General features: G+C 39.5%; 1 protein-coding gene across 12 annotated transcripts in view; it reads left to right on the plus strand.

Annotated features, from left to right (window-relative positions):
• The window catches only part of LOC309715687 (RNA-binding protein Musashi homolog 2), a 270,739-nt gene that overhangs the window by 217,568 nt on the left and 31,409 nt on the right, over nucleotides 1–21,762 (plus strand). For all 12 annotated transcript variants that reach the window (XM_082549000.1, XM_082548999.1, XM_082548995.1 and 9 more), the window contains 2 exons: nucleotides 1,263–1,377; nucleotides 10,986–11,060. In XM_082549000.1, the coding sequence (XP_082405126.1) occupies nucleotides 1,263–1,377; nucleotides 10,986–11,060 (190 nt within the window). The remainder of the gene's footprint in view (nucleotides 1–1,262; nucleotides 1,378–10,985; nucleotides 11,061–21,762) is intronic.

The following is a 21,762-nucleotide window of genomic DNA, read 5'->3' on the forward strand; positions in this document are numbered from 1 at the left end:
AAGTTTTCCTTGAGTTTGGCAACTTGAAATAGCATGTTGTGTCTACCGCTGTGGATGTATGACTGGTGTGTGAATACTAATGTGCATCACTGGCCTGTCAGAGTCGCAGGCCTATTTGTATGGATGCTAGGCTATACCTTGGTTGAGGTGTGCACAGGACTGGTGCAGTAGCCTGTCTTGTGCAGCAGGCCAGGATGACATGTGAATCGCAGCAGCCGAGAAAGCCCTGTTTAAGTGGAGGCAGTAGGGAGAAGCAGGCAAGAGCCAGGAGGCAAACAGACAAACAGATGGACAGGCTGATGCCAAGCAGGCAGTGGAGCAAATAGATTGTGCAGCATGGTGAACAGACTCAGCCTACCAAAGAACAACCAACAGACACAAGACCGTGCCACCCTTGTCAGCTGCTTGTGCTTCTCTATAATTCATAGAGATAGGATAGATATGTGGTAAATAGGACTCTCATCTTCCTCCTTCTTCTCATCTGCCCCTGTCACATCCCTCATTTGATATGTGTTATGTAGGAGGAGGAGATGTCAGTCTTGCAAGATGGGAAATGAACAAACCTGTATGTGGGAGAAGTGAAGTGAGAGGAATAAATGCAGGAAAGAGATGAGCGCTGCAGGTGGAATTGGACTGCGGGACACTGGGGACTCCAGCCCAGCAACAATACACAAATGCACAGTACACAAACAGGAAAACAAAGCCCTTACTCAGTTTCAAAACACACCCTTTTTGGCTTTAGGATTTGAAGCTGTTTTTGCAACAAAAAAACCCAAAAACATTTAAGGTCAATGAAAAATGATAGCAAAGGAATAACGATTTGTCAAATGACAGGACTTGTTTGAAGATTAGTCCTTTTGTTAAAAAAAAGAAAGAGTCTGGACATACTTCCACACTGTGGGAGTCTGGAGAGCAGAACTTCTCCTACCTTTATGTTTTAGAAACTCATGGAAACTCAAGTATTTAGCCTGTATTTCCCTGAGGGTTTGGGCACATGCTCACTGGAGCAATAACCTTTGCTTTAATGCAGGAGAAGATTGTAAGTTTTCCTTAGAGACTTTGCTCTAAAATGTGAGGTGTTCAGATTTGCTCAGTCTGTTTTTTCCCCTTCTCTCTCTATGGAAAACATCTAGCACTGTGCAAGTCAAACAGAAAACCACCTTAAAGAGCTGACACAGCCCTGTCAGATCTGTCGGGCTGCGTACCAACACAGACTAATGCTTTGGTGTGTGTATGTGTGTGTTTGTTGTCTGTCTACATAGGTAGAATGTAAGAAGGCCCAGCCCAAGGAGGTGATGTTCCCACCAGGTACACGGGGGCGAGCCAGGGGTCTGCCCTACACCATGGATGCCTTCATGCTGGGGATGGGCATGCTAAGTGAGTTATACTTGTGCAGATATCTAAACAGGACTCCATGAATATTTGGGCATATTTCCATGAGATCTTTTGGTGATAAACCAAAAGACTTGTTTCTGGTGTTTTTACCTCATTTTGCCAATCCTGTGATGGTCAATCAAGAAAAAGGCCGATGCATACAATTTTTACGGCAAAACTATGTTTTGTTTTATCCAGACCAAATGCCAGACGTGCACACCATTCAGTCACCAATTTCTATCTGCTTAAAAAATCAACTTATGCAAACTTTTGTCTAGATAGCCCCATTAGGTGGGCGCTGCCCCTAATTAGCCTGCTTCAAGGTGTGCCACCAGTGGCCACTGTGGTCTATTTCTGGTTGAGTGTGGTACAGCCAGCCCCTGGGCATATAGGAGCAGACCAGCACATTAGCAGGCTAAATGAAGAGGAAAATTGGTGTAATGTCATATTAAGGATTCATCACTGTGCCCCCCTTAATGGGTAATGAAGGGGACACACATGTCAGAGAGAGATCTCATCTACAGGGACCTCAGCTGCTGGCCCACCCCTCTTCATTACCATCCAGCCTATGCCTGTGGCCCTTTTTATTTAACACTATTGCACTCTCTCCCTCCCTGCCTCCCCACTCACCCGCTATCCATCTATGTGTCTGTATGTCTGTCTGTAACCAAATGGATTTGCAATCACATTAAAGATTTATTTTTTCATTTTTTTTTTTCAGAAGCAAAAGAGACATATCACTGATTGTAAGAAACTCATTTTGCGCTGCACGTAGCCCCTCCCTCTCACAGCAGGTGCAGGTGCATTTGTGTCTCCCGCAGCTCTCAAAGCTGATATTCATATTTCGCTGTCGCTTGTTTTGCATTTTCTCAAAAACTGAACAATCACTGAGGCCCAAAGCTATTCTTACCAAAGAAGAGGGCAGTAAACTAATTATCTATGTTATCTATCTATCCATTTATCTATATACAGTTGCTTTAACTGTCATGGTTATTGCAGCCTTGACCTTTCCACGGGGGTGATTATACAGTTGTTTGTGGTAAAAGTGTTGATACGTTTGGCTGAGTGCTTCTGTCAACTCTATCTAAGTCGCTCCCAGTTCCATCTCATCTGTTAGAAGTATTTAACAAGCACAGTGAACTTTTCAGAACTTATTACAGACTAATGTGTCTGCGAAGAGGAGAGCACTCTTCCCCTCCATTGGGAGACGGCAGGCAGAAAGGCAGTGATGTGCTCATGTGAGAATATTAACAGCCAACTTGTTTGGAGACACTCTTATCTAAATGAAATTGGAACAAGGACAGCGAAACATTCCTTTATATAATTTGCATTTGGAAAAAGGGACCCTAGGCTCATTATTTAAGAAAGTGTAAGCTCCTTTTGTGCCAAATCTCATTAAAGCCATCCCTAGCTCCTTTGTTTACTGCCTCTAATCGAGGCATTTATCTTTATTGTGTTGCGCCGATGTATGTTTGCTGAAATTAATACACATTTGAGCCTGGGCGAGGTATGGATGTACCAGATGGATAATTGATTTTAAAGTGAATCAGAACTGTTGAGCCATAAAATAGGTACATTAGCATGCATATTAATAAGGCAAATAAGAGCACTAAGAGGCCGCCACAAGGCCAGACACAATGGCAGGCTTCATTTAGTGAAATAGTAGGAGAGACAGTGAGTTATCTCCTTCTTCCCCGTACTTTCTCCCCACCTACCACATTGTCTTGTCTGAAAATATTTGTGAGTTTGCACATACTAAGACTTTCATGAGATAGGAGATGAACTTAGTATGTATCTCAGGCTAGTGTCACTTTATATTTGGCTCTCTCCTTTGACACACTGTGCACACACATAACTGAAAACTCTTTGCTTAGTAAAAAAACCCCAATTTTAATGCGGTACATCAGACAAGGAAAGTGGTCTTGCTGTTTCAGAAAATGTCAAAATAAGGACGTATGAGAAGCTCGGGTATCTAAGGCAACAATTTTAGTTTGGCACTTATTCTGTTTGACAGCATCAAACACATAATATCCAATATTTTGCTGTCTGTGATAGGTTTTTCGTTGTATCGTATCACAGTTCTTTTCAGACCAAACAAACAATGAGAGGCTTTGTGAAAGCCGTCCATCTGTAACTTCCCAGTGATGACTTCTCATCAGCAGCTGATGAGCATTGTTTGTTTTTTTTCTGGCGTAGCCTCTGTCCTACTTCATCCATACCAGGTTAAGGTTCCCCTCACCGCCTCTCAGCGTTGCATTTCTTTTTGTCTGCTAGAAAAGAGGAGAGGGTCTGAGAGAGGCATTTTCCCATTGGGTTGGGAATAAATTGAACTTTTTCATGGACAGCAAACACTGATTAGATATTTATGACCAAGGTCAACCTTTCTGATTCCAGCTGGCAAAGGCTCTGAGGCATACAGAACAGAGCATCACACACATTCTCCCTCCCTCACTCACACACACGCACACATAGCTTGCCCACACTCAGACGCATGCATGCAAAATATGTTTTGACGCCTTGCAAGCACATACACACAAGTGCATGTATACATATATATATAAAAACATATATGTATATGGTATATGGATCGTGCACACATACTTTCTAATAATGTTTTACTTAGTTGTATTTAATGTAATACCAATTATCCAGCACTCTCTAGAAAAATGCAGTTTCTAAATTACGGTCTTGACATTTGAATGGTATTGTGACTGCAGCCACTTTATCGGGGTAGTACACAGCTAACGAGATCTGAGGACACCCGTGCCTGAAAGAGGTTTCAGAGGTCAGTTACTGAGGTGTAGCTTACACACAACAAAGAAAGAGTTATCAAGGCTGATTCATTCTTAGCCTTAAGGACGTCATCGTGCTAGGTAATTTAGTCCAGACTTATGGTTGTAGATGATAATAGCTTGAGGAACACAGATAAAGACTTAGACATATACTATAATTAGGGGGTTAATTATGTTTATATTACCTTTGATGGTGCTCAAGCTCTCAGTCGTCCCCCCTCCCCACGCACTCATCTCAAATTTTCTTATGTCTGTATACCGCTTCCTAGCTGCCTGCTCCCTCGCACCCCGTTTCTCAATATGTTGCCCACAGCTGCTTCTGTCTGAAAACTGTCCAGCTAATTAACTGGTGGGTCTGTGGTAGTAATAAGAATCATGACAGCAGATGAACAATACATCTGCTACTTTTAAATTTTTTAATGACACTGGGTCCACTTTGGGCCTCATTGCAACTCGCCATTCACCCAGGGACTGTACAGCTTTTAACCAAGTCTCTACCCCCACAGAAACCACTGACTTTGATTTATGCATGACAGTTTTAAAATATTCCATTTGTATCAAGATTATAATTCCCTAGCTAAGCTTTAGGTAATGCTTCAATTGTATAAAAATTATTCTTGATAATTCCAGTTTTGATGTATTGCAGATACATCATGCAAATGTATGATCATCAATCAGTAAATCAATATTAATACAACTTTTCAGATAAATGCTTCAGATAACAAGTAATCGAATAACAATTAAATTCAAGTTCTGTTTTAATTTTGTTGTAAAACTTTTTTAAACTAGCAAAATAAACGAATAATTTTACAAATGTGCAGCTGCCTCTTGTGTGACCATATCATTTTGACAAACTACTGTACATTAGCTATATTACTACACATGAACCTTTCTGTTACTGTGAAGAGATATAGAACATAAACAGACACCGACATCTCAAGGAGCCTGCTATAAAGTGTTATTACACTGAGCTATAAAAGTGCCAGATAACTTAAGGTTAAATAAAGAGTGAAAATAAATTAGATAGTTAAGAACCAAGAGCAGCTGTATTTGTGTGGGAGCATATCAGTGCTTTGGTTTCCAACCATTTGCTGAATTTGGGACCAGCTCTTAATACCCAGCACAAATAAAGAGCTAAACTAAAAATGTATGAAGCTTTAAAAAAGAAAATTTCAATACTAACTGCTTTGAGTACCTTAAACGTGTTAAATATTTTTTGTACAATTGTGTCATTGTCCATCTTCAGTCACCAAGTCTGCTCCCCTAAAACACTTTTGTTTTTTACAATCAGGGCCTCAGTCGTATCGTTGTAGCCATTATTTTTGCTGGCTATAAAAACATTTTACAGACCAAATTAATCAGTGAGATCTCAAACTATGGCAGAATTCCTGAAAAATAGTCCTGTTAAATTTATGCCACCTCTAATTGGGCTTAGAGCACAAACACACATGGCAAGCCACCAGACTTAGTGTACGAAGTATTTTTCTAAACAATAATAGAAGTTTTTTCAGACATGTATTTAATGAGGGGTTCCTTTCATTTTAAAACTGTAACATAATAGTTTATTTGTCAAAATAAAAACAATTAGAATAAGATCCTGAAGGCCATCCTGTGTGAATATATTTTCGAATATATAGTTAGGTCTAGTCTAGTATTTGGACAATAAGACTTGTTTTTAAATTTTGCCTGTCTACATGACCGCATTGTATTGAAAATTAAGCAATCAAGGTATAATTGAGTATTGAATTTCGGATTTAATTAAAGGGGTTTAAAAAAAATAATAAACACATTTTTTACACATCCCCTCTCTTTTTAAATGCTCAAAAGTAATATCACATAAGCTGTTTTCCTTTATCTTATGACAAATTAGGGGATAAAATTTTGAAAGTTTAAGTGTAGAATTTGCATTTGGTAGTTGTTCCTGAAAACTCTTAAAATGCAGATCAAACAGGTGTCATTGGATGTGAAAAGACCATCATTAGGCTGAAAAATAAAACAGACTTATCAATGTGATAGAAGAATTTTAAACCGAGGTTTAACTTGGATGATGTGAAGAGAAAAGCATGGAAAATGAAAGGAAGGGCTAATTATCCATGTGTAACAAATTATCTGTAAAATATAGTGGAGACAATGTTAAGGCACGTACAGCTGCTAGTAGAACCAGATCTTCAGTTTTTATTGATGGAGTGCTGATAGCAGTACCAGGATGAAATCTGGTGTGTACAGATGTTTATTTTTCTCAGACTCTAAGCCTGTAGTACTAATAGAATGGCACTTCACAATACAAATGGCACACTTTTCATTCTTCATGCTACAGTCACAACAGGGAAAACTGTGGCCAAGACCATGGCACAACCCAAATTATTGTCACTGTGTGAAGCTAACTTGCAGTCAATAGGACTTTATAATGGTTGCTTGGAAGACGGGGATCAGGTCAGCAACCACTTGCACATCTTCAAAGTGTCTTTGATGTGCCAAGATGGCGTTAAAACAGCAAAAAGATGGAATAATTCTACCATCTGTCTGATATCAGTTGGTGAATAAATGGGGTTAAGTTAGCAATTACATGGAGTGTCTTTGTGGTAATACACTGTTTAACTGTAAATTTGTGAAAGTAGACGTTTCTAATCCCCCCCAAAGCCACATGTCCATTGATACTATGACTGCTCCCAGACTACCAAAAAGCAAACCAAAAAAAGCGGCAAATAATGATTCAAGCATAAAAGAAAATCACAAAGTAAGAATAATAAAGCATCCTCGACTGTACCAAAGTGTAAAACAGTTAAACATGGATTCTTAAAATCCATGTTTAAGCCAGCCAGCTTATTAATCAACCAAGGACCCAGACAAAATTTGAAACCTTAACTTTCAGCCTTTTACACCAAACTGGAAAACACAAAGAACAGTTTTGTTTGTTGGTATCTCTTGGTTCTGAATTCTTCAACATTTTGTTTGAGTTAGTGCTCAGTAATTATAGTTTAACATTGATGTAGATGCTGATAATGACAGCCTCAACACTAGAATTAATCTACTATTAGACTCAATTGACTTCTCTCAAAATGTAAGTGAGCCCACACACCACTTTAACCATACTGAACATGTTCTGACATCTTACATAGAACATAGAACCAGAACACTACTTATCAGCATTCGCTGAGAACCCTTTATTGTCTGATCACTTCTTAATAACTTTTAAATTTACAGATTACAGAGCAGTCTGGAATAAATGTCAATACAGTAGATGTCTTTCTGAAAGTGTTGTTACCGCATTCAAGGATGTAATTTCTCCACTGTTGTCTTCAATTGCATGCACAACTCCAATGCAGAGGCTGATTATCTCATTAATTACATCCCCATTGTGTACAACCCTGGATATTGTGGCTCTGAAAAGAGAAACCCTCAAATCACTAGTGCTTGACTCACAAACACAAATCTTCATTTAGCCTGAGAAAAAGATTTTCTTGCTCTTTAAAAAGAAAACAACCTCAGGTCTCTTTTTAAAATTTTTATTCAGGGTTAACAAGGAGTCAGAGCTCTTTTAAGACAAGCATTCCCGTAATTTTAACTAATGATTTCACAAATTTCTGTACAAATAAAATTGTCATCATCAGAGAAAAAGATAGTCATCCTCAAAACACAGACCATTATTATGGTTCGGTACTACTTAAACTCTACAATTGATCTCTCTGAGTTAACTTCAATAATTGCTTCCAAACCATCAACATGTCTATTAAACCCTCATTCCTACTATTCCTACCATTAATTAGTGTTTCAATCTTAAATGTGAATAATATATCTCTGTTAATGGGCTGCCTACCACAGGCCTTTATGTTGGCAGTAACTAAACCATTAAATTTAAAAATCTGTCACTTGACCCAGCTAGATTAGCTAATTATAAACCAATCTTCAACCTTCCTTTTATCTCAAGCAATGGTTTGTTTTTTTTTGAAGAGTTTAGTCAGTATACAGAATTAATCACAGTAAAGAAACAGCAATCAACACTGTTGACCACAATATTTTATTAAAGAAATAAGAGCATGCTGTAGGTATCAAAGGCATTGTGCTGCAGTGCTTTGAATCATATCTATCTAATAGACTCCAGTTTATTCATGTAAATGAGGAGTCCTCTTCTCATGCTAAGGTTAATTATGGAGTAGGGCTGCCACAAACGATTATTTTGATAGTTGACTAGTCACCAATTATTTTTGCGATTAGTCGACTAATCAGATCATGCATCCATTGGACGTAAAACGTACAGCTTATTGCACCAGCATTATTCTGCTCTTATATAACTATCATTAGCTTACAGCTTTAAGTGTTTAAGGTATGTGCTAACTAAAAATAAAGACAAGATGATAATTTATTCAATTTTAATTAAATTTGCAGATTGTTTCGGTGGAGTTTAATAAACTCAGCCGTCTGCTACTTACTATCTAAAATATAACAGGACACCGGAGTATATTCTTGAGCATCTCACACTTCTGATAATCAGTTGTCTGCTTGACGTTATTCAGCTGTGTAAAAACTATAACTTTAATCTCAGCCAAACTGATTTACTCAGGAACAAATAAAATACTGAAAAAAGCCAAACAATAACATTTTTAAGTTATCTAAGTGACTCATATATCATGTTTATCCTGAGTAGCGAAAGACGGCAGTGGGTTTGAAAACGATTTGCCGGGAGTCCGGTGTTCTCACCGGCTCTAGTGAGCCTTGAACCCCGACTAGCTATCGAGCTGGTGGGTAACAGACGTCTCCAAAAACATCGGAGTGCTTTTGAAAATATGTGGTGTCTTGATAAACTGAGCAGATATTTTAAGTTTACACAGCTACATTCTCGCCTGAAAATATGTTAAACGTTTATTTTGTGACCCAGAAAGTATAATAAGAGTAAAATTAAAACTAACTAGCTGCCGCCATTGTTGGAAACTGAGCAGGGGTGCGCTGGGCCGTGCTATGAATTCTGGGATAGGTTGGGCCACGAATTATACACCCGGACCCATCCTTCAAATCTGGGGAAATGAAGGCCACATTTGTCGGAGTCTTCGAATTTGGACAGTCTTCGTCGTGTCGCTGTAATGTAATTGGCCTACAAATGCGGGCACAGGAGGATGCGGTTCCTGAATTTGGACACAGCTACGATACCGGACACTGCTTCTTCTTCGGCGTTTAACGGCAGCTGGCATCCTTGTACATACAGTGCTGCCATCTTCTGTTTCAGTCCATTATTACACTCTTAAATCCTACTACTTATTCCTGCGTCTTTTGGGATCTTACAAAGCTTCAAACGATGCGTCGACTATTAAATTAGTCGCCGACGATTTTCATAGTTGACGTAATCGTGACTAGTCGACTAACTGTGGTAGCCCTATTATGGAGTTCCACAAGGTTTCGTGCTGAAACCACTTCTGTTTACATTATGCATGCTTCCCTTAGCCAGTATGATTAGAAGGCATAGCATGCATTTTTCATTGCTATGCAGATGATACCCAGGTATCCATTAATCCAGATCACACACTACTGCTGGGGGCTTCCCATGATGCTTCTTCAATCACCTCTTTTCATTCTGTGTTTATACACCACTGCATTTAATCATTAGTTATTATTGACTGAGTCAGTCACCTGACTTCAACCCAAAATTAAGCATACATTTCTCTTTGAGAAAGAAAAAACTCTAGCAGAAACTTTTAAGAAAAGGAAGCAATCTAACTCAGTTGCAGTAGAGGCCTAAATGGTAAATGGCCTGCATTTGTATAGCGCTTTTCTAGTCCATAGGACCCCAAAGCGCTTTACACTACATTCAGTCATTCACCCATTCACACACACACATTCACGATGGCAAGCTACATTGTAGCCACAGCTGCCCTGGGGCGCACTGACAGAGGTGAGGCTGCCGGACACAGGCGCCACCGGGCCCTCTGACCACCACCAGTAGGCAAACACGGGGTTAGTATCTTGCCCAAGGATATTTGGCATGCAGCCAGGATGCAGCCTGGGATCGAACCACCAACCTTCTGATTAGTGGCTGACCTGCTCTGCCACCTGAGCTACAGCCACCCCAAAGCCTAGCAAAGCATTTCAAATTTGGTGAGGTCTGTTGGGTTTCAGATCCAGATACTCCACATTCGCACATTTAGCAAGCTTTGGCAAATGTCTTTGTATCAAAAAACAGTTACTATTCCTATGCCCAGTTTGAAATAGATAACTGCTGCTGTGTTCTTGTCCATCTTTGCTTATTGTTATGTTTTCCATAGATTCACTTTATCACTCCAGCCTAAGACATCACCAGTGACAGTTACTATATTCATCATATATGCATATTGTATGAAAAAGGTTGGGTGGGCATTGCTAACACTAAAATCTTAGAAGCATTAGTTTTGTTTATAAATCCCTTAATGGCAACTTGCCTCATATATCACGCCCTTATTTAATTGATCCTGCAATCATTAGTTGAGCCCTTCAAGTGCCTTAAGTCTTCAGACATTTTTATTATATTTTAATTATACTTTCAAGATCCTTTGAAATGATGATACTCTGTGTTTTTGGTAGATTTAAATAGGGGTTGAATAAAAGTATTATAAATTAAGAAATTGCTTAAAAAATCCTTAATGAGTAATTCATTTTGTTAAACCTCTGCTTTATTTCCTGATTTCTTAATTTCCAATTCATTGTGTTCATGTACAATGGCAAAGTTGAGTCAATGTCAAAATTATGTCACTGTCTGTGCTGTTTTTAACCTCTATTGGTGTCACATGGTATGTAATTGATACAATATTTATATTTATCATCCCTTGTTAATCTGTTTTCTGTCTCTCAAAGGTTACCCTAATATTGTGGCAACGTATGGTCGCGGATACACTGGATTCGCGCCCAGCTACAGCTACCAGTTCCCTGGTAAGTTAATGCTTTCGTAAAATATTGGCGTTGCAGCCGATTTCTGTTTTGCTCTCTCAAGCAGCACAATCAGACACACTTGCACACGCATACACAAAAGATGGTCAGTGTACACGTCAGTCACCAAATAATCTCCAGGGTTATAAGTGTGCTTCGTGTCTGGATTCCTCAACGAAGTTTTGAAAGCTGACATATAGTGAAGTAAATTGCTTACTCCTTTTTATCCCATACTTGAACACCACCATGACCAAATGTCTAAAATGGGAGAAGTTCTTCGTCTTCAGTGGCCCAATGTATGCAAATTCGTCTGTGGAGAAGCGGAAAAATAAGCATCTCTTTTTGTTGGCAGATTTTTAAAATGTGGTCCTTATAATGGAAAATGAATGAAGTCATTTTCTGCATTAAAAGTGTTGACTCAGAGTGCCGGGCACTTTAATGGGACTCCAAATGGCAGGCGTGCAGTTTGGAGGTGAGCAGCTGTACCTGACTGCTGCAAGAAGGGCCAGTGGCTCTGTGGTGCTTCACTTAGACAGGCATCCTGTCAATTTCATGCTTTATTTAGGGACTTTACACATACTTTGTTTGCCATGCCAGACATCATTCCTTCCACTGATAAGACGGAATGAGAAATATCTGACAGCGGCTCAGATCTCTGTAATATCTTTGTGAAATAGATTCAGAAATGGTTAGACAGGAGGTCCAGCTGTGACCACCTGCAGATCAGATATATGCTAGTTTTATACTTGACCACAACACTGTTCCACAGAAGAAAAAGGAATAGCACCTACTTATTAGTGTGAGTGAATATAAAAAGTATACAAATGAGGTCTTCGTTAAGAGTGACTGATTAGACAAAAAATATTATTTAATTCATATAACTGAATGACTCCAACATTTAAAACAATTGCTTTTGTGTATCTTACATGAATCTTAAATACTACCCTTAAAACCATCCTAGCGTGTGTGTGCTAGGTCAACAAAATGAGAGAAATGGGACTGAACGGTAAAGGAATGATGACTATTTTTTCCTTGTAAATAACTCTAGTTAAACATAGATTTTTAAAATGTTTACTATTTACAACAAATTAGGGAATATCACCTTCCCCGAGGCAGAATGTAAGATCCTGTCCATGTTAAACTCAATTTAAAGAGTTTGATAAAGCTGTATGATTAAAACAACCTCCTCTGGGCTCGTTCAACTCTTGACAGGTAATTGGAAATTTTAATGTATGAATCAAGCGTCTTATCCAAATTAAATAACCTCAGGCCAAATATTGACTAGTGTCCTTCCTTACTAAGATGTGGAAAGCATCCTCAATTTAAGATCAAAGGCTTTTTTTCTCACTGTACACTGCCTTGCTGAAACACTCCTATAAATAAATGGTGCTGGGGCCTCGCAGTCTAGATCCAAGAGGCATAAATTGTGAGCAGCATTTCAAGGCTTTTTTTCTTTTTTTTACCCTCAGTAAACCTCAGGGGTCCACTGTTAAGAGTTAAGAGAAGCAGTAAGGAAATTGTTCAATTGTCAAGAAAAAACAGTGATGAAACATTGATTAGTGAAGAAGCACTGAATTAAGTACAACAACTCAATAAGACTGAAACGGAAAAAAAAGACAAATCAAAGCTGACAAGTCTGCAGCTGAAACAAGGTTCAAGTGTACAAAACATAACCTAAAATAGAGCTGAAATATACACAGCCTGAGATGGGGAACAGACAGCACTCAGTGCAGTCTGTTCAACTCAAAGCAGACACCTGCACCGTGGCTGTTAAACAGTAACTGACACTCCCAATTAATTCCAACATTGATCACAAAGTGCATTCGATATTGATCACATGCACTATGCCTGTGTCTATATTTGTCAGCCGTGACGTGCTTACAGAATAGTTCCATCATAGCATGGGCATCATTACTCTTTAATGCACTTACAAGGATATGCATATTACTGTTACAGATTGCTGATATAAATCAAATTGTACTGTATATGTCAAACATGAGCATGTATCAGAGCACTGCCCCAAAAGGGCAAATTCCAACCTCAAACTGTGGTATTTATTGTTTCTAAGTCCCATTAAGTTGCTGAGCTACAGATGCTTCTCTGGCACAGAAAAAAGTAATGATGTCTAGTTGAGATAAATTGTTATATTTAATGTCAACCATCCAGGTAGGGAAATCCCAAAAAGTTGATTCTGTTCGTCTGGACGTAGTGTTTTCAACTCCAAAGGTTGGACAATTGACTGAAGAAATCCCTTCGATGAGTGACAAAACTCAAAATGCTACGTCCAGATGAACAGAATCAACTTTTTGGAATGTTATATTTAATATGATAATGAATGTGTATCCCAGGAAAGCTCTCATGTATGCCACAACTACAGAGAGTGGCGTGATAAATTCATGGAACATCTGCAGACTACAAGATGGATTAATAGAGTTCCTGACAGACTAATGTGACTGTAAAAAGGGCAAAAAGGGAAAAAATTGCAGATCTTGCAGCATCAAAAATGCAAAAAGGCATTTGCAAATGTTTTATGAGGCATAAAATACATTTAGCCTGCAAACAATTCAGCTTGATGAGAAACATCAAATGGAAACAGAAAATTTTTCGGTTATAAAAAAGAGCTAAAGGGTACCTATGGTTCATCAAACATCTGAGGGTTAAAAAAATTAGCTCCAAGTGTCATAATGCTGTTAAACTGATTTACATTCCTTTTATAGTGTGAAATCACAAATTCTGTCACACGTGTCAGATACACATTCAGCTCTGTGGAAGTCCCCAAAAATAAATCTTTGTTCTAAGCATGTTTGTCCCCTTTTTTTTTTTTAGCTTTTACAAAAACATTTATACCAATAAAAAAAAGTGAGCAGCGTTTGGTAAATATGCTTTCTCTGATGTTTTTTTGTTGGTTTTACAACTATAACCTTTTTTTTTTTTTTGCTGCAATCCTGTAATCACACACTGTTTACCTTGCGGCAGCATAATTTCAACATTATGATTGAACTTCACAATGAACTTAATTTTGGAGACAATGCTGTATACGGGGAGCATAGTGACAATCAAGAAGATAGCGATGTTTGCCTCAGAATTAAAAAGGGTAAGGAGCAACAAAGTGGCCACATTCCAACTAAAAAAAAAACTGTGTTGTGGTTTTTCAGTTTATAAAAGAATTTCTGTATGGTAGTGAATGCAACTACTCAATTGCTTATTATGTTGAAGCATTATATTCTCCAGCTTGTCTGTTGGATGGGTCAGTCTGATGATGACAATGAAGACTTGGGATATTGATCATTGTCTGATTCCACTGTGAAAATTTTTTTTTAACTTTCATATTGTGGGCTTTTATTATGTCAAATTGATGTCAGACTGTCATATCAGCATAAGAATATGATGTTACCACTTCCTGTTTGGATGTAAACTTGCCTACTTTAAGATGACGAGTCTGAGTGAGATGGCTGTGTTAGATATTTATCCTGAGTTTAAGGTCTGCTTTCAGCTTCACAAAGGTGGCTGCCTTTTTACCTGACTGGGTCCACGCTGTGCAAGTTACAGCAGTGCAAAGTGTGCATTGAATTTTCTCTCGAATTTACACGCTTGCAGTTTGATTTTAAAAAATTCATAAATGTTTTTAATTTTTCTGCCAATCCATTTTTTACATTGCTGGAATTATAGTAGTAATATATTGACTCAAGTTAATAAAGGATCAGATAATAACATTAACAATTTTCTGCAGTATTACTCTCTTGTCTTGTAGTGTAGTGTGGAATTTTGCAATCTCTGATAATATCTCTGATTATGGTAGGCGATGGTCAGCTGAGCTATTTTCAGTTCAATTCAGTTTTATTTATATAGCGCCAGATCACAACAACAGTCGCCTCAAGGCACTCTATATTGTAAGGCAAAGGCGCCACAATTTTGTGCAGTTGTAGGTGACTACACACAGAAACTAAGAAATTAGAGCAGAAAACAAGGGTTACTGAAAAAAGCTGATAACTACATCACAATTAGCAGACATGTGACCACCTGTCAAGCTCCGGTCAATGGGAAAAAATGACTGGTTACAAGTGGTTACTGGAGCTCACTGGGAAAGTAATGGCTAAAGCCACAGGAGTCCTAGATTACTCCGATTCTTCTGTCTATCCTTCAACCAGAGAAAACGGTCGTAGATTTAAATGAACCACTGTTGAGCTGTAGTGAAACTGCAGAAAGTGCGACAGATATCAGAAATGCAGACTGTTTGCTTTCACAGTAAAACTTGAACCTCTTAAAACATGTTGGCTGCAACTTTGAGACACAACTTGTATTAATAAGCCTGCTTTAAATGTATTAAAGCAGGCTTAATACATTTCAGTTTGTATTGCATTTTCTCTAGTTTGGCTACACCTCGGCATGTTGTTTAGTGGGACTTCTGGCATTCCTCGCCTTGAACAATTGACAGTATCTTAAGCACAGCCCATTGACATTGGGGTATTTTTCCATTGGCACACTTTTCCAGAACTCAATGGTCCCTTCCCTTAAAGCAGGTTTCAATTGGTCCTCCTCACAAAGATCGATCATCTCCAACTCAGCCGCAGCTTCATCTGTGACTAGCGGGACTTTCAAACAGCCGGTCTCTGCATTAAATGGGTCAACGAGGAACATAATCTGTGGCCTTTTCAATTGTAGATCATGGAACCGGGTCACAAAGCTTTCGTGCAAGTTTTCAATCAGCGTTGCATATCTGGCTCTTTGCTTACTCAGGGCAGCGCTGGCGACTTGCCCGCTGGCTTTTAGCAGAGTGGGAAAATGCATTAAATCTCCCTTTTGAATATGTGTCTTGAACAGCTTCAGTTTGTTGACAAACGCAAACACACTTTGCACCAGGTCAGGCAGCATTTTTAACTTACCCTGCAGGGTCAGGTTCAGTCTGTCCAAGTGACACAGCATGTCGACCAAAAAGGCCAGATCCATAATCCACTTGAGGTCCGAGAGCTCGGGATAGTCCTTGTCCTTCTCTTCCATAAACAGTTTTACGGCATCCAAAAGCTCAAAGAAGCGAGAGAGTACCTGGCCTTTTGACAGCCACCTCACAGTGCAGTGCAGCGGCAGGTCACCTGGAAGCCCTTGGTCCAGCTCAGCGATGAGATTCTTGAATTGATTGTGGTTAAGCGCATGTGTGCGGATATAGCTGACGATTTCCATCACAGGCTTCATGACGTTATCTAAATTCAATGGTTTAGACACGAGTTGCTCCATGTGGATGATGCAGTGGAAATTCCAAAAGTCAGGAATAGTTCGGTCAGCTTTGCACAGCCCCACAAGCCCGTTCACAGATCCCATCATGGCTGGTGCTCCATCCGTGGCTATTGCAGTTAACTTCGTTATGGGCAGATTTGCTTTTTCTAATGCAGCCATCGTGGTTTCTTTCACATCTATGCCACGGGTTCTGTCTTTTAATGGCACAATATCCAGGAGTTCTTTGATCACACAATCGTTTGACACAGACTGTGCAAATATTGCCATTTGAGGCTTGTCTTGTATATCACAACTCTCATCCATTGCGACACTAAAATACTCACATGCTTGAAGGTCAGAGTGCAACTGTGATTCAATAGCTGTGTTAATGTCCGATATTCTGTGTTCAGCAGTGTGGCGGGACAGTTGGACGTCTGATACCATGTGTTTTAATTTGTCGTTTTCAGGAGACAAAATTTCAACAACGTCACTGAGACATTTTTTAACGAACTCCCCTTCATGCTCCCCGCTTCATCCAGCTGATAGGATGCGAGCGTTATGGTCTCTGACCACTTCGTAAATTTTTGGAAAAACTGTATCTGCTTTTCTGCCTGACTTTTCAAAGTGGCCAACTCGTGCTTGCGAAGTTCAGTCCCTTTTGGAAATTCCTGGTCGATGTTAGCATGGAGTGAGCTGAAAGTGGCCCTGAAGATTTGAAGCTTTGAAATGCGCTAATGACGTCTGACATATAAGGCAGAATGGCTTGCCATTGCGTTCAACAAAAAAATATAAACTATCCCACTCTGTTAAAAACGTCCTGTGTACATCTTCATATTTTCTTTTTGCTGTGCATTTTTTTCCCTGCCATTTTAAGGGCCAACTTGCTCCTACTGGGAAACTTTGCGGTATTTTCATCTCACACACATGGCCATTTGATGAAAATACCATATTGAACTCAAGCGAAGCGAACGCGTACATTTTAAAACAACAACACAAAAAAAATTTATTTTTCGCTTTGCTTTGAATCCTCCACAAATACTCAGGACACGTCACCAGAAATGGAAAATTGCACCCTTACTTCTAGCTGAAGCTTTAATCAATCCTGTTCTAATATTTGCAGAACTAAAGGTAACTTCCTAAGGAAAATTTAATAGCATACTAAACTCCACTAGTAAATAAACACAAAATCACTGGATTACCCTCACATCCACTGTGTGTGCTGTAATTAGGAAATTATACTTGGTCTCATCCCCCTCCAGCTTACTGGATCTCAGAAACTAGATACAACCAGTGTGTTTATTTGCATTTTAGATGAACCGTCTCTTTAGCAGCTGCTGCACTGTTACTAATCATATGGACTCAATAATAAATACACTGTTATACGGATGTTACAGCATTGGCAGCTTTTTCGGTAACACTTTCAGAAAGCTTTAGCTCACTGTCAGGGTGGTAAGCATCTATGAATGCAGGTATCAATATGAGCATGATTCAAAGTAGTCAACATGTCAGTCATGCAGCTTCAGTTCATTTTCAGCTTTAGAACCCACACATAGCATCATGTGAAGCCGCAGCTGTAGGAGTATTGTGCATATGCCTGATTGTTACTACAATTTGACATTAAACCAGTTTGAACAGCGGAATAGTATTATTCAGTCTCACCACACACCGCCTCAATGTCATGTTTTTCTTTATATGTTATATTCCTTTTAAAGGTAATTCACTCTGCACTGTGAGTGAATTACTCAGAAGTCCAGCTGTTTTCATTACCACAGAAAACTTGAAAGTGACATTCACTGTAAACACTCTTGTACAGTGTTGCTCTGCTCGCCCTGGACTGCAGCCGGGGTAGGAATCAAAGCAGAAGAAAATCAAACACTGAGCTGGACAGAAATGTTCAGACTTCAGACCTAACATTCATCAGACTGCAAAAAAAACTCAAATGGAAAGGATCTTTGAGTTTAAAATGGGCTACAAAAGATATTAAAGAGTGCACAGTTCCCTAGATTGTGCAATTGGACAGCACTGATTTTTTTCCCCAGAAAGCTTTAAAAGATTAAACAAACTAAGCTTTGGTTGATTTTGAGATCATGTTTTGTGATAGAAATAAGTAATGTGTATGTCTTGTTTTGAGAGCGAGGAGAGAAATAAAGAAGCTGTTTTTGTCTTTCTTCAGATATCTCCAAGTGTCTGTGCCATTGGTTTTTTTTTTTTTTGGTTGGTTTTTTTTTTTTTAATTTATCTGATTAGATGATACAAAGCACATTGTGATTACTTGGGGAAATCGGCCCTGCAGTAGGATAGTTTATATTTCATGTTTTCTAAAATAGACTGCCATTTTCTCCTATTTAAGAGCCAAAATGCAGCCGTATGGCTAAACAGACAAAGCGGGAGCTGACAAGGCATGAGGGACGCTACTGTACATTATTCTCCTTTTTATGCAACAGTCTAATTAGCATTAGCTCGCTGATAAATGTGCTATTGTATTATTCAGCCTGCAGCGCCCTGGGGAACGATCCCAAGATGTGCCGCATTTTAACCAGGTGTCTAGTTCGGATGAGCTCACGTGATTGAGAAATTTGAAAGGACTATCCAGTTTGATCACAGCCTTACAGTACATCGAACTGTTCTTTACTTGTCGATTGTTCTAGACTAACACGGGATGTAACGATGAAAGACCCTTGTGTTTACTGTGGATAATAAAAATGCAAATGCCAGAAAGAGAATGTTTTTTAGCAATAAGCACAAGCTTATGCTCTGTAATTTATGTACAGGACAGTTTCTGCCAGCAGTGCAAGCATATATAGAAAAGAAATTATAAAGAGTTTTAAGAATGTAGTACACTGCATTCATGAGGAAAAATGTAATTAAAAAGGAGAATGTATTGTGTGTGTGTGTATTATGCGTGTGAATAAGCCGTAGAAGCGAGCATCAAAAGCAGGGATACACCCCTCATACATTCATATTGTACTTTCTATTGTTAACCAGTCTTGTATCGGTTCCTTTTATTACATGGACGTGAATGCGGAGTTGAACGCACACACAGACACACAGATATGTGGTATTCATACAAAGACGGAGATTTGGGAGCTGTGTATGACGGGAAAAGGCGGAGGTGGAGAGACTTAACCCGGAGCTTCTCTTCACTCTACCATCTTCCTGTGCGACTCGCTGCCTCCACAGCCGTGCCCTCAGAGCCTCCCATGGCATAAATGACCATTATGGCTCCATTAGGGCCGCTACTAGGAGGTCATTATGCTACACCGAAAAACCAGGGATGAAGATGTTAGTGGGGTCCCATCAGACTGAGTGAGTGAAAGGCATAACACTCAGTCATCCAACTATTTCAGATGTCATGACAGACAAACAGCAATTCAGGTCCAGTGAGTCAGCCTCTTAAGTACTAAAAGAACAGAGGAAAGGGATAATTAAGGAGGGGAGAGGGCAGGGGTAAGTGCGGCAAGGGTACACTGAGGACAGAGGGGTGGGTAATTTGGGGTTATTTACCAGTTACCTTAAACCTACTGTAGTGAACTTTTGTCTCCCCCTTCTGGCAGTGAGAGTGATTATGCAAACTTTATTGCCGTATACTTATGGCATAGGATTGAAGCGATGAGAAGCCACACCAGTGGGAATCTGTGTTTGGCCTTGCTATCGATTTGTTTATTTATGTATTTTTAACAAGCCTTTTCTTTTTGTCAGGAACATCAGAAACATATCTTGAGCTCTTTTCAACCTCAAGCTCCACCATACTCCTAATCACTGTTGCCCACTTCACTTCATTGCTACAGTGGTTATTGTCTTTAGCTCTGGGATATCAGTCATTGTCAATAGTTCTCTGGGACTGTGGTTTTAATCAGCCTATTAAAGGGCCATCTGTTTGTATTTCATACACGTAAAAGGCTGTTTCTAAGAAGGTACTGCATTTTGTGTCTATTTTTCACAACTCTGGGGTTTGCGTGGGCTTTTGGTATTGGTTTGCTGCAGTTGGTGGATCGGTTTTCCATCTGTTTCACAATGTCTTGTTTCCATATTCCTTCATTGTCACACGCTTCATCTTTGTCAGACCTCATCCCTGATGTGTGATAGCACTGCGGTAGCCTCCATCCCTCTCCATCTCCACCAACCAGCCATGCCTGAGACAGAACAGCAAACTCCATCGTATACCTGACAGAAAATGTCATTTCAAACGCCGTAGAACAGCATGGAGCAAATTTCTCTTTCTGTGCGGAAGGAAACAGTACTTGGCCCAGCAGGTGCTTCTGGGTTCCACAGCTTCTCTTGTTACGTTGAATATGTAAATCTTTCAAGATGGCCTCATATATATATAATATATAGATATATATTCATCTTGGATTGTACTACATATGTAGTGAAATAGATTGGACAAACAAAACCAATTTAATCGGATACGGATTTTTTAGGAACTCATGGACCCAAAGAGACATTAGTGTGTTTCTATACAACCGTAAACGGGGGGGGGGGGGGGGGCTGCACTTATGACCTTCCTTTTCCTGTAGGAAAACAATACAAAGGTACAGCAGCTGCAGCAGGTGGCACATAGGGAAAGAGAACTGCTGACCTTTGCAACTGGTATGATAGTGGGTGCTTCTGAAGGATGAATGCTCCCATAATCTAGAGCAGGGCCAAGCAAGCTTATGAAAAAAAAATGCACACCAGGCCATTGGCCTGAATCACCAGCTAGCTTCCCCGGGTTTAGCAACTGTCTGCTGCAGGGTGATAGAAAAGATATATAGAGCTGTGAACCTTTGAAGCACACCTGATATGCTGGCACAGAAGAGGTAAGGGGCTATTTGGTGATGTAGTTGCATCCTTTGTATACTTCAGATCAATGAGGTCTTAGAGAGAAATGGGAAGATGTGCTTGCCCCTTGTATCTGTGGTTTCATCTCTAAATCTAAATTTTAAGTAATATAGAATATATTTTGAAATGCTACGCAAGACGATGTCTGATAAGAGAAGGTCAGGTCTGTGGTGTGATTGATCAGTCAAACCTTTTTTTTTCCTGCAGCGCTTTTCATGCAGGTAAGTGATATTCAGAGTGTATTATATGTGAAAGACAAGCTGTTAATGTAAAGAATACGACAATCTCAGACTAATGCACCCAAGACTAAACACACAAAAGGTTTAATAGCCCAATGTGGGTAAAGCGAAGACACCATTGCCTTGTCTTGTATCCCAACCATTTACAATATTGACAACTTTTTTCTTTCAAACTTTCTTTGCCGTTAAACTCTTGTTTTTCTGGCTGCAGCTAATGTTTGCGTATGTGTGTGAATGCTAATAAAGATTTGGATACATTGCAGACTCATTATGAACAGAAAGCCCTCTTAAGTTTTCATACATCTTAAATTCCCATTTTTGCACACATCTTGGCTACGATACTGAAGCAGGTGGGAGGAATCACTAGCCTGAGGCTGATGTGGAGCTTACATGTGTCATGGGTACATGCAACATTGTCCTCCACAAGATCGATC

This window comes from Aulonocara stuartgranti, assembly GCF_965226115.1.
Source record: "Aulonocara stuartgranti genome assembly, chromosome: 10".
Classification (NCBI taxonomy): Eukaryota; Metazoa; Chordata; class Actinopteri; order Cichliformes; family Cichlidae; genus Aulonocara; species Aulonocara stuartgranti.